The sequence below is a fragment of the Ostrinia furnacalis genome, unplaced genomic scaffold (assembly GCF_004193835.3).
Source record: "Ostrinia furnacalis isolate ACB-3 unplaced genomic scaffold, ASM419383v2 OfSCF2997, whole genome shotgun sequence".
NCBI classification, from domain to species: domain Eukaryota; kingdom Metazoa; phylum Arthropoda; class Insecta; order Lepidoptera; family Crambidae; genus Ostrinia; species Ostrinia furnacalis.
In genome coordinates this window covers 166178-180463 of record NW_021133236.1, presented here as the reverse complement: position 1 = coordinate 180463, position 14286 = coordinate 166178, and the positions used below count along the sequence as shown (strand labels likewise).

Genomic DNA, 14286 nt, shown 5'->3' with positions numbered 1-14286 from the left:
GCGTCTCGTCGCTTTTTAACGCGTCCCATCTCTTTATATCGCGTAACGTGGCTTCATATCGCGCCCCGTNAGCGGTTGATGGTGCACTTGTGGTTGTATAGATGCTTGTGGTTGCGGTATAGTTGCGGTCTACTTGCGGTACATCTACTCACGCTCAGCATCAGCATAGGGTCGGCGTGTATGAGCCGCACCATGCTGAGCAGTCGCTCCATACCGCGCCCCGTCGCTCCACGTCCTCACCTGATGTCCCAGAAGGTGTTCTCGGGCGCGTCCGGGTGCCACATGTGCACGCGGTCGGGTCGGTGCAGCGCCAGCAGCGCGTCCATCGCCTCCTGCGATATCTCGCCCATGCCCGCTTGGTGGACAGACGAGCCCGAGGCGAGGTGGCGGTAGTCAGCCACCAGAGAGTGTTACACTCATGAGAGTCGCTTCAAGTCTCTTTATGTCGCGTCCCGTCGCTTTATGTCACGTCGCGTCGCTTCAAGTCACATTATGTCGCGTCCCGTCACTTTATGTCGCGTCCCGTCGCTTTGTCACGTCCCGTCGCTTCAAGTCACTTTATGTCGCGTCCCGTCGCTCCATACCGCGCCCCGTCGCTCCATACCGCGCCCCGTCGCTCCACGTCCTCACCTGATGTCCCAGAAGGTGTTCTCGGGCGCGTCCGGGTGCCACATGTGCACGCGGTCGGGTCGATGCAGCGCCAGCAGCGCGTCCATCGCCTCCTGCGATATCTCGCCCATGCCCGCTTGGTGGACCAACGATACGAGACCGTTGATCAGTTCGGTGGTGGACGATTGGATCTCGATGCCGGAGCGGCCTGGGTTCTGTGGAGCAAAATTATGTGTAAGGGCACCTTCAAATTAAAGGCGTGAGGAAGCGCTGCATTGTGGTGCCAATACTAGTTTTCATAGAATTTCTAGAGCGCTTCATTATCATGGCAAACGCGTTGCATGTCTAATTTGTAGTGATATTGGTTGTGTTTTTAAAGTGATCTTGGTTGTGTTTTAGATCGATCTTGGATGTGTTGTCTTGGTACAAATAAATGATTTGATTTGTGTTTTAGTGATCTTGGTTGTGTTTTTGCAGTGATCTTGGTTGTGTTTTAGAGTGATTTTGGTTGTGTAAGTAGTATGACTCTGGAGTGATTTTGGTAGTATTTTTAATGTAATTCTGAAGTGTTTTCTTTTAGTAGTATGATTTGTAAGTGGTTTTAGTTGTGATTGTGGAGTATTTTTGGTTGTGATTGTGAAGTGATTTTAGTTGTGTTTTTAGTGTAATTTTGGAGTGATTTTGATTGTGATTATGGGGTGATTTTGGTTGTGTGATTGTAGTGACTTTAGTTGTGATTCTGGAGTGATTTTGTTTATGGTTGTAATGTAATTTGTGAAGTGATTTTGGTTGTAGTAACAGTGTGATCTTGGTTGCGGTAGCGAAATACTTCTGATTGTGTTGTGGTGTAAGTTTTAATGTCATTTTGTTGTGAGAATGGACTGATTATGGTGTATTTATGGTACTCACGCTCAGCATCAGCATAGGGTCGGCGTGTATGAGCCGCACCATGCTGAGCAGAAGGTTCCTGTAGGCAGGCATCTCCTCCGAGCGGTTGATGGTGCACTTGTGGTTGTATAGATGCTTGTGGTTGCGGTATAGTTGCGGTCTACTTGCGGTACATCTACTCACGCTCAGCATCAGCATAGGGTCGGCGTGTATGAGCCGCACCATGCTGAGCAGAAGGTTCCTGTAGGCAGGCATCTCCTCCGAGCGGTTGATGGTGCACTTGTGGTTGTATAGATGCTTGTGGTTGCGGTATAGTTGCGGTCTACTTGCGGTACATCTACTCACGCTCAGCATCAGCATAGGGTCGGCGTGTATGAGCCGCACCATGCTGAGCAGAAGGTTCCTGTAGGCAGGCATCTCCTCCGAGCGGTTGATGGTGCACTTGTGGTTGTATAGATGCTTGTGGTTGCGGTATAGTTGCGGTCTACTTGCGGTACATCTACTCACGCTCAGCATCAGCATAGGGTCGGCGTGTATGAGCCGCACCATGCTGAGCAGAAGGTTCCTGTAGGCAGGCATCTCCTCCGAGCGGTTGATGGTGCACTTGTGGTTGTATAGATGCTTGTGGTTGCGGTATAGTTGCGGTCTACTTGCGGTACATCTACTCACGCTCAGCATCAGCATAGGGTCGGCGTGTATGAGCCGCACCATGCTGAGCAGAAGGTTCCTGTAGGCAGGCATCTCCTCCGAGCGGTTGAACTTGGACTGCACCTCCTTGGACTTGAGCGACAGCGATATCATGCGGAGCGGAGTGTGGACTATGTAGCCCTGGAGACAAGTGGACAAATAGAGCATGTAAAAAACCGGATCGTCATCAGGTCATTTGATATCCACTATAGCAGAGATTCTCAAAGTGTGGGGCACGCGCCTCAGGGGAGGCGCAAAGTCCTTTAAAGGGGGGCGCGGGCCATCTGTGTAGTTAAGTATTATAAAACCTGCGACCGCTGAGAGAATGCATTCTACACTGCTCGATACGACTACTAAATAATCTTGACTGGAGGAGGGGGGGCGCGTCTCAAATAAGTCGCAGACCCATGTCATTTTTCGTTTTGGTGACATGGTGTTGTTAAAACGTTGAATTGACACATTGGCACAGTGTAAATCGTATCGAGAATTTTATTGCACTTTGAACAACACAAAAATTCTCTTTTGTGTAGTGTTTTTTTACACTTTGAACACAAACCCATTGTTTATCTTTTCCTTTTCTTTGGACGAGAGCAAAAAAGCAAAAAAAAAAAAGGAAAAAAATTGTTTTTTTTTTCTTCCCTGCACTATAGGATGACCCTATCCCCTTACTAATAAAAAGTAACACGCGTGTTGAACACTTGCTTACAAATATATTTCCATTCTAAACGTTCCTTTAAATTTCAATATTTTACAGGCTAAATATCGGTAAGACGTACTGATTCTAATAAACCTACTAACATCAAGAATATATTTATGTCAAACATGTTCTGTAAATAAAAATATCTTTATCTTTAAATCTATGTTCGTCTTGTGTTTAACTTTTACTGGTAATGGGGTTAATAAATAAAATAAAATACCGCAAGTAAAAAACACCTGTCTAGAGCTTTTGCTGAGAAGAAGATTGTCAGCATATTTTCCAAAAGTTTTTTGTAGGAACATATTTTATCATTAAACTTGGCAGTCTTATGCATTCTGAACATCTTCAAATCTCATCTTCTGTCATCGTTTTTCATTAAAAGTCGTATATCCTCACCTGTGTAGCCTTATTCAACGTGTCAGTAAACATAGCCCTCAGTTCTGCCGCGCGAGGGTATAGCAGCTCGATCTGAGGCCACCAAGGCAGCCTGGGCTGCTTGATAATCCTGGAAGAAATTGATAATGTACAAAAAATATAAAAATGAATCGCAAAATGTGTTGGTAAGCGCATAACTCAACAACGCCTGGACCAATTTTACCAATTCTTTTTTGAACGTTCGTTGAAGTCCAAGGATTGTTCTTACGGCGAGAAAAAAACGAATAATTTCCGGGAAAACCCCGGGCGAAGCCGCGGGCGGAAAGCTAGTGTGCAATAAATGTAGGAGTGCAACACTGAGTGAATGAGAGAGCAGTATGTGAGTGAATGAAAGGGGAGCGAATGGGAAGATGGCGGCATGACGGTTAACGATGAAATGTTGCTCTGTATTTTATACGAGAATAAATACTGTGGCATCTTACTTAGATGTAATAGGGGATATTTTGCAATGAAAATGTATGCTACTAGCTTTTGTCCGCGGCTTCAATCGCTTTATACAAACGCTAGATGTTATTTATGTTTTTCCCCAGTCATAAATATAAAAAACTTTCACTATGGGACCAACTCTCAAATCACAAAAAAAATCTGCTGTTCATAAATTTTGGTCAACCTGTATTGAGTCGGTAAAAAATCACCCAGTAATATAAAATACTAAGTTTGGATTCCCGTTTCAACCCCTTAGGGGGTGAATAAAAAAATGCTTTTTAGCTGACCCGTTCAGTGGTTTGAGACGTGTGACATAGATCTTTCAGTCAGTATAGGTCGCTCAACAAAAGTTGAGGCAAACCACGTACACACTGATGTAATATTAGAATACAGAAAACAACACATTACCCATTAAGTTAAAAATCAAAAATCAAAATCAAAAAATATTTATTCAGTTTAGACCACAAGTGGCACTTATGAACGTCAATAGAAAATAATAAAAAAAGAAAAGGTAGCCCTTATGGGGCACTACTATACAGTTCAAATACTATAAGGTATAGAGCTTAACTGAGTCTGCCTGAGTTATGGGAGCGGCACGGGAGGGGTGACATTGAAATATGACTTGATAGAGCATACTTTGAAGGACATCTGAAGTCTCGCTGACGTTTGACCGTCACAAAAACCGTAATTTCGTTGCGGGTCCAATGACAGTTTAACTTTCCCCCGGGACAAACTTGGCCTTCACTGGTTGGGTTATTGGCGGTCAAGCTGTAGATCCTGGCTACACAGGAGTTGCAGCGGTGGGAACGAGTGGGAATAGTCCCGTCACAAAAACACTCCCGTGCCGTTAATTCTGTCTTTTCAATTTTAATTTAGCAGTGAAAACTTCTAGGCTTATGTAAAACTCATTCTATTTATGTTATCTGATTTAAACTATAAGCTGTATGTTTTCCAAATAACGAAAATAAATAAATAAATATACTTACCGAAGCAGCGAATTGACGATGACGTAATGGTAAGACAAGTGTGTGTTCAGATTGAGACACACTTTGAGTGCGTCATTATTGTGCGGCATAATGCGGAAAAGTGACACGAAGCAGTCGGTCATAAGGTCCAATTCCGAGTAGCCGGATATCAGGTTGCCACGTATGTACGATTTTGAAGGATTGAAGAGGAGCGACTGGAAAGAAATATCATTCATTTAGTTCTAAGTAACAAACAGTAGGTTAGATTAGTTTAGGGTTACTAAATATTCGCTCACGATACGAATATTTCTCGCGATCGTTCGGAGATATTCGCCGACTCTAGTTCACGAAATAAAATACTTCTTTTACGTAAGCCATTCTTTCGGAATTATATCTTAGAATTTTATATCATTTTTTCATTTGTCACACCTTGTATACAGATGTCAGACGTTACCTTGAGTGACATCTCGCTCGCTCAGTCATTTGTTGCTCTATTCCTCTAGGTACATTAACTTTATGTGAGGACCTGTGCGACTTGTCACACCTTGTATACAGATGTCAGACGTTACCTTGAGTGACATCTCGCTCGCTCAGTCATTTGTTGCTCTATTCCTCTAGGTACATTAACTTTATGTGAGGACCTGTGCGACTTGTCACACCTTGTATACAGATGTCAGACGTTACCTTGAGTGACATCTCGCTCGCTCAGTCATTTGTTGCTCTATTCCTCTAGGTACATTAACTTTATGTGAGGACCTGTGCGACTTGTCACACCTTGTATAGAGATGTCAGACGTTACCTTGAGGTCGTTGATGACGGACTTGACGAGCACGAACGTGACGTTGCCGGAGTCAGCGATGTTCAGGTAAGTGGACGCCTTGCATAGCTTCACGCAAGTCACCACCGCAGCTTCCGTCATTTGCTTCGAATTGTTCTGGGGACCTGGAAAAAAAAATATTTATCAGTATATAGGCACAGAATAATAATAAGTACTACATACAGAAGTTTTACTTCGTGAAGGTATTTAAAAAAATGTATGCTCAATGTCATTAAAAATATGGTGTAATTTAGCCTGTCTCAAGAGTCAAGCACCATTTTGTTGACAAACGTCAGAGATCGGCACTGCGCCGAAGCCATAGGGCTGACTTCGGTAAATGATGTGTGACGTGAGGTGCCAAACTGCGGAAAATGGCGGAGGAAATACATGAATAAGCATGAATTATATTTTGTTTTTCTATTATTATTCAGGCAGTTAAAATACTGCACAGTATTAATTACACCACGGTATTTTTTTCTACTTTCCGTCATACATAGTTTATTGTCTTTACAATGCAAATAGGTGAAGAATTCACGTGCGTGCGTCAATGCTATGCTCGCTCGTGAGTGTCCTGTCGATTAAGTATCCCAGTAGGTGTAGTCGCGCGTGCTTTACTTTCGACGCAAACTCGTGGAGATGAAAAGGCCTGGTATAACTTAAATTCGTCCCAATATAGCTGTCTACCAGCACTTCGTGAGAACATATGCAGGTAAAATGTTTTATTTACGTTTTGTTGGCCTCTTATCCTAATCCAGGGGAGGGGATAGTCCGGTCTAGGAGAGTGGTAATCCGATCCAGGGGGAGTAGGGGTCTGAATATTGAATACATTGTTCATAGACACTTATGAGCGAAACATAAAAAGGCCCGGTTTCCATCAAAGCGGAGCCGAGTAGAGCGGATAAGTGTCAGACCGACAATTTTTCTATGGAATATGGCAGTGGTGACGACAAGTGGAAATAACGAAATCTGATTGGTTAATACACTTTTCCGCTCCGCTTTGGTGGACACCGGGCCGTAGGTATGAAAGGGTTTACATTTTCCAGGGGAAAGGGGGCAGCTACGGTCATCTACCAAAAAAATAAACAGCTATACTTACTGAGGCCCCTCTTGACTGAGTCTATGAAGAGCTTCTTCTTCGTGTGCCGCGGGCTGCAAGGCGCTCCGCTGTCGGCGTTCACTATTTCTTCTAGAACTTTCTGCAAACAAAAGTAGGAAATACATACAAGTGTCAAGGAATTTTATGTAAACTACAATAAATGGTTGTAATCAGAAATTTAATGAACATACAGGACTTACGGAGAATGAGAATAACTTACGGGGAATGATAATGACTTATGAGGGATGATTATGAGTTATTGGAGGATGAGAATGACTTACAAGGGATGATAATGAGTTATTGGAGGATGAGAATGACTTATAAGGGATGATAATACGTTATGGAGGATGAGAATGACTTACAAGGGATGATAATGAGTTATTGGAGGATGAGAATGACTTATAAGGGATGATAATGCGTTATGGAGGATGAGAATGACTTACAAGGGATGATAATGAGTTATGGGGGATGAGAATACTTATAAGGGATGATAATGAGTTATGGAGGATGAGAATACTTATAAGGGATGATAATGAGTTATGGAGGATGAGAATGACTTATGAGGGATGATAATGAGTTATGGAGGATGAGAATGACTTATAAGGGATGATCATGAGTTATTGGAGGATGAGAATACTTATAAGGGATGATAATGAGTTATGGAGGATGAGAATGACTTACAAGGGATGATAATGAGTTATGGAGGATGAGTATACTTATAAGGGATGATAATGAGTTATGGAGGATGAGAATACTTATAAGGGATGATAATGCGTTATGGAGGATGAGAATGACTTATAAGGGATGATAATGAGTTATTGGAGGATGAGAATGACTTATGGAGGATGAGAATGACTTATAAGGGATGATCATGAGTTATTGGAGGATGAGAATGACTTATAAGGGATGATAATGAGTTATGGAGGATGAGAATACTTATAAGGGATGATAATGAGTTATGGAGGATGAGAATGACTTACAAGGGATGATAATGCGTTATGGAGGATGAGAATGACTTATAAGGGATGATAATACGTTATGGAGGATGAGAATGACTTATAAGGGATGATAATGCGTTATGGAGGATGAGAATGACTTACAAGGGATGATAATGAGTTATGGAGGATGAGAATGACTTATAAGGGATGATAATGAGTTATTGAAGGATGAGAATGACTTATGGAGGATGATAATGAGTTATTGAAGGATGAGAATGACTTATGGAGGATGATAATCAGTTATTGGAGGATGAGAATGACTTACAAGGGATGATAATGAGTTATGGAGGATGAGAATGACTTATAAGGGATGATAATGAGTTATTGGAGGATGAGAATGACTTATAAGGGATGATAATGCGTTATGGAGGATGAGAATGACTTACAAGGGATGATAATGAGTTATGGAGGATGAGAATGACTTATGGGGGTTGAGAATAACTTATGACGGATGAGAAGGAGGGACTATGGAAGTTGAGTATGAGTTAAGGGGGATGACAATGATTTATAGGGCATGATAAATACTTATGAGGAATAATAACGATATCAACGAAAATAACTGAAACTGTCTTGTAAAATGTCTTAAAGGGGGGAGAAAGACTTATTAGGGATGAGAATGACTTAGGGGGATGAAAATTACTTACGGAGGAGCTATAGGGGATTTTACTGACTTAGAGGAAGCTATAGGGGATGAGAATGGCTTACGTAACCATGGGGGATGTAAATGACTTAGGGGTGATATAAGGGATGAAAATGACTTACGGGGTTAAGCACGAGCAGCATGACCTGCAGAGGCCACATGGCCACTCGCGACTTCTTGTTGTCCGAGAAACTGTCTTGTAAAATATCGAATAACGTGTCGCAGCATTTGCTGAGTTCGTCGTTAGGCCGGCACTGGACTTCGGCGAATTCCTGGAACATAATTAATTCTATTTTAACTCTGTACCTCTATTAAGAAAAACTTTCGAGTTCGTTTCGTTTGCGTATTATAGCCGCCCTAGGGGGCGCTGTTTAATTTTTCATACAAAATTTTTCGATGGCACTTTGAATACGCAAACGAAACGAACTCGAAAGTTTTTCGTAATAGAGGTACTGTACCTCTAGTAGGAAAAACTTTCGAGTTCGTTTCGTTGCGTATTCAAAGTGTCATCGAAAAATTTTGTATGAAAAATTAAACAGCGCCCCCTATATTATAGCCGCCCTAGGGGGCGCTGTTTAATTTTTCATACAAAATTTTTCGATGGCACTTTGAATACGCAAACGAAACGAACTCGAAAGTTTTTCGTAATAGAGGTACTGATCATTCTTCTTGTCGAAAACAAATCTATACACTATCAGCCCAAAACTCCGCTACAAGAGTGGCGCCCTGCGTGCCCAAACAACTGCACGCAGGAAGATTTAATTAATGCTACTGTATTCACTGATTTTGATCGTTATGTTGTCTTACTAAAGTACAAAATAAGATGGTCGATTCTGCCACCAACGGATACAGACATAATTAAGCTTCGATGTCCCATTATAGTAAAACCGTATGTTTCTAAAAATGTAGAAAAAAAACCATTTTCGGTCTCTCTATAGAAGTCGTAAGAAGCGACTAAGGGACAAATATGCGAACATCAGGCCTCCCCAACCCGTCTGGCCAGCGTGGGGAGTGTAGGACAAATCCTCCATTTGCCTCTGGTCAATTAGAGACGTGCTCCTGCAGTGGAGACTAAATGACCTGATGATGATGACGAAGCATTTTTTAACCAATTTGATGTAAATAAGGTTCAAATTCATCCTTCCGACGACATCATAAAGGTAGACAAACAAACAAGGTACCAACCGGGTAACATGGAAAGCATTAGGGGAGGCCTATGTTCAGCAGTGGACGTGCTGTGGCTGAGATAATGATGATGATGATGATAAAGGTTCAAATTATTGCGGCATTATTTAATAACTTTACCTGTGGGTAAGTGTCCATCCAGTTCCATATAGCTTTCTCGAGTGAAGCCACTAGGACTATGTGCGCTGATTTTCTCAACAGCTTAAACTTTTGTATGGACTCTGAAAACAATGAAAGGAAATAGTTTATTCAGTACATAGGCCCTTTCCAGGGCGCTTATACACGTCCCAAATATAGCTTGCCCTACCACCACTTCGGGACAACATATGGGCTGGTGCTGAGAAGAAGTGGCGGAAGAAACTCAGTCACCTTTGTCAGCCTCTTTTTCCATCCAATACAGTATTATATTTTGAAAATTATTATAAATAACTTGAAAAAATCGAACTGCCTAAGGCGGGAATCGAACCCACGATATGAATGATACGAACAAGATGCGACTCTTAACGCTAAAAATTAAATAACTACAGTATTATATTGTCATATTACAACAAGGTGGCTAAAATATCATAAAAAAGCAGGACGGGACTGTTCCCACCGCTGCAACTCCTGTGTAGCCAGGATCTACAGCTTGACCGCCAATAACCCAACCAGTGAAGGTCAAGTTTGTCCCGGGGGAAAGTTCAACTGTCATTGGACCCGAATCAAAATCGATCAGAAATACAGGTACGTTCAAAGATAAGGATAAACATGGCTTCATTACTAAGGCTGAGTTGCACCACCTAACTTTAACGGTAACTATAACGATAACCGGTGTTTTTGTATTAGATTATGAGCTAGTAAACGCCAGACCTACGTCATTTTATAAAAGCTGAAAGTTTGTCAGCGTATGCTCCCAATATAGGTTAGAATGTTGGTGAATCATGAAGTTTAGATCATAGTGGCAGCTATCCTAACAAATATTTCAGCTTTTATAAAATGACTAAGGTCTGGTGTTCACTAGCTCTTAGCCTATATGGAGTTTGAGAGATTTTTGATGTTTGTTATTGTTAAAGTAAGATGGTGCAACCCAGCCTAAGAGTTTTAGTTCCTATTTATTTGTATGTTATATTTTTAGCACGCGGCGCCACTGTCGCTAAGGTCGACCAGCGCAGTGAAAGATATTATTGATTCGCGCAGCTTCTGTTTCAAATAAGCACACTAGTGTTGCCAAAATATCGATAGTTTTTGTCGAGTTGTCTAGTTCCTATTTATTTGTAGGATATATTTTTAGCACGCGGTGCCACTGTCGATATGGCCGGCCAGCCCAATGAAAGATTTATTGATTTGCGCAGCTTCGGTTCCAAATAAACACACGAGTGTCGCTATAATATAGACAGTCTTTGGTTTAAATGTTATTTGTAAGATATAGTTATTTTTAGCAAGCGGCGCCACTGTCACTAAGTAAGGCCAGCGCAGTGAAAGATTATTGATTTGCGCAGCTTCAGTTCCAAATAAGCACACTAGTGTTGCCAAAATATCGATAGTTTTTGTCCTATTTATTTGAATGATGTATTTTTAGCACACCTCGCCACTGTCGCTAAGGTCGACCAGCGCAGTGAAAGATTATTGATTTGCGCAGCTTCGGTTCCAAATAAGCAGACTAGTGTCGCCAAAATATCGATTTTTTTGTCGAGTTGTCTAGTTCCTATTAGTTTGTATGATGTATTTTTAGCACGCGGCGCCACTGTAGCTATGTTCGACCAGCGCAATGAAAGATGTTATTGATTTGCGCATCTTCGGTTCCAAATAAACACACGAGTGTCGCTATAATATAGATAGACAGTCTTTGGTTTAAATGTTATTTGTAAGATATAGTTATTTTTAGCACACCTCGCCACTGTCGCCAAGGTCTACCAGCGCAGTGAAAGATTTTATTGATTTGCGCAGCTTCAGTTCCAAATAAGCACACTAGTGTCGCCATAATATCGATAGCTTTTGTCCTATTCATTTGTATGATATATTTTTAGCACACGGCCTTACTGTCGCTACGTTCAACCAGCGCAGTGAAAGATTATTATTGATTTGCGCAGCTTCAGTTCCAAATTAGTACTAGTGTTGCCAAAATATCGATAGTTTTAATATCGATATCGGTGACAGTTTAACAGAACTCTAGGGTAATTTTACATTGGCGGAACAGTGTGCACACTGTGGCGAAAAAACACAAATCCATCGCCATCAACAAATGAAGAAGAAGAAGTTTAATTTAAAGACACCACTTTAAAGAATCGAATGGGTGACAATTTTGGAAAAAACTATTAAGGTTGATGATATCTTCGAAAATTTGCGTTTAGGAACACATTAAGACATTTCAACTATTTATTCATACAATATACCCCTAAAATTGCAGGAAATCAAAATGAGCACATTGTATTGTTTTTGGAACTTAAATGTAAGACAGTAAAGTTTAAAATAGATTAAAATATTTACCTGTGAGCAGCCGAATAAGTCTCAGTATATCGACGTTGATGTGCTGAATTAACTCTATGTCTGTATAATCGGGGTTTTCTTCTGAGCTGGATGCAACTTCCTAAAACGTCAATAACATTAGAATCTGTCTTTCTCAACTGTATAATGTTACATATTTGCAACATTCCCTAATATGGGGATTTTGCAAATATGCAACATCCCCATTTAGGTGAGAGATGTTTTACGCCCGTTTTCACCATCAATCCCTAATTTTTAAGTAACCCCTTAGAAACCATATTCCTGTTACGTGTTACCATAGGGGTCACTTAAAAATTAGGGATTGACAGTGAAAACGGGCATTAGTTACTAAAAATACATTACTTTCATAATGTATTTTGATAAAACATAACTTTTGTAATGTTGCATATTTGCAACATTTATTAGGGTTGCTTCACGTCACCTCGACACTGTTGAACTACAATACCCATCCAATAGCAAGATTGTGTCTGTAGCAACCCTTATTTAAAACAGATGTGTCCAAATTCCCTTCTCCTTTAAAAGAGACAAGGAAAATACACATCAATATTCCCAAACCGGTCTGACCAGCGTGGGGAGTGTAGTGTAGGCCAAATCCTCCATTTGCCTCTGGTATATTAGGCAGGGAGAATGCAGGTTGCTACCAATCGGGCCATATGGAAGTCATTGGGGGATGATTATGTTCAGCAATGGACGTCCTGTGGCTGAAATGATGATTAGAGTGTCGCAGTGCAGTGGAGACTAAATGACATGATGATGATGATGATGATGATGAAAGAATTAACATACCTGTAACCTAGCGCTGATCCTGTTAAACACAGCGTTGAAAAAGTTCAGGCTGAGCGCGAACAGAACCTTCGAAGACAGCTGCCTCAGCTCTACGTTGTTCACTGTGCTCTCGTTTCGCATGTCTGTAACAATACAATAATATTGATTTTATGTGTGTGACTGAAATTTTCTTGCCGCCCTCCCCGTTTTCATTAACGTTATATTTCGACATGTGTCCCTGGTAAAACCTGCGTTCACCCTTGAGTTGTGAGCTCATATTTCAAAAAACATACCCCTCTTTCTGGTGCAGTCGGGCTTAGATTCAAACAAAAAAAGAAGATATGGCACTGAAGTCTCTCGTCTTTTCGCGCTAAAGTCCGTTCGCGCGAATGTAGTGCGCACAAATGGTGTTTCGCACATGTGTCTTTGGCACAAGTGTTTTTCACGCAAGTGTAACAAAACCTTAGGTACTGTCGAGTGATACGACAGCGGCGCTTTAATAATGTGAAGGCAGGCATCCATGGGACGACAAGGTGGACCGACGACATCGTAAAGGTAGCAGGAAAGCGCTGGACGCAGGCCGCTACCAATCGATCAACGTGGAAAGCATTGGGGGAGGCCTATGTTCAGCAGTGGACGTCCTATGGCTGAAATGATGATGATGAATATGAGGCATCCGCGGTCAGCGCTGCTAATGTCACCTAAATGTGAAAGCGCTCAAAAACGCTATAAACTCACCAATAAACTGGCACACCTCCCGCAGCAGTATCTTGACGTTCATAGCCTCGTCGTACTTGGTGGTGTCCTTCGGTTGCGAGCTGAGGCATATCTCCAGTGTGTCTAGCACTATCACCAGGCTGTCGTGGTAGCCTTTGTCGAGCTACAAACTTACCAAGTAACTGACTTACTTCTAGCAGTAGTAGTAGCAGGTTGGGTTCTTATTGGCGGTCAAGCTGTAGATCCTGGCTACACAGGCGTTGCAGCGGTGGGAACGAGAGGTGGGAATAATCCCGTTCTCGCAGTACTTAGTATCTTTACTTCATAGATTCAAAGTCACTTGCTCGAAAAGCCATTTGCGCGAATTGATGCTAGCGCTAAAGACGCGCTTTCGTGCCAATGTCATTCGCGCATATTTCTTTCGTTCAAGTGTCTTCCCCGCAAGCGTCTTATCACACTCAGGTCCATTCGCGCGTTTCCGCGCACGTGCCTGGGCGCGCAAATGGCTTTCCGCGTCGTGACTTTCTGCAAGTGACTTTCGCGCTAGTGTCTTTTCGCGTATGTGACTTGATACAAGTGTCTTTCGCGCAACAGAACCCTAGATACTGTCAAGGAATAGATCTAGAATGCGCTATAAACTCACCAATAAACTGGCACACCTCCCTCAGCAATATCTTGACATTCATAGCCTCGTCGTACTTGGTGGTGTCCTTCGGTTGCGAGCTGAGGCATATCTCCAGCGTGTCTAGCACTATCACCAGGCTGTCGTGGTAGCCTTTGTCGAGCTACAAACTTACCAAGAAACTGACTTCTCGCAGTAGTAGTAGCAGGTTGGGTTCTTATTGACGGTCAAGCTGTAGATCCTGGCTACACAGGA

At 42.1% G+C, this 14286-nt stretch overlaps 1 protein-coding gene across 1 annotated transcript in view; it reads right to left on the bottom strand.

Annotated features, from left to right (window-relative positions):
- The window catches only part of LOC114356882 (neurofibromin-like), a 63696-nt gene that overhangs the window by 42463 nt on the left and 6947 nt on the right, over positions 1–14286 (bottom strand). The window contains exons 4-13 of the mRNA XM_028310255.1: positions 12714–12835; positions 11910–12009; positions 9564–9664; positions 8381–8530; positions 6621–6720; positions 5507–5649; positions 4729–4922; positions 3278–3386; positions 2167–2325; positions 631–824 (exon numbers count right to left, since the gene is read on the bottom strand). Of these exons, the coding sequence (XP_028166056.1) occupies positions 631–824; positions 2167–2325; positions 3278–3386; positions 4729–4922; positions 5507–5649; positions 6621–6720; positions 8381–8530; positions 9564–9664; positions 11910–12009; positions 12714–12835 (1372 nt within the window). The remainder of the gene's footprint in view (positions 1–630; positions 825–2166; positions 2326–3277; positions 3387–4728; positions 4923–5506; positions 5650–6620; positions 6721–8380; positions 8531–9563; positions 9665–11909; positions 12010–12713; positions 12836–14286) is intronic.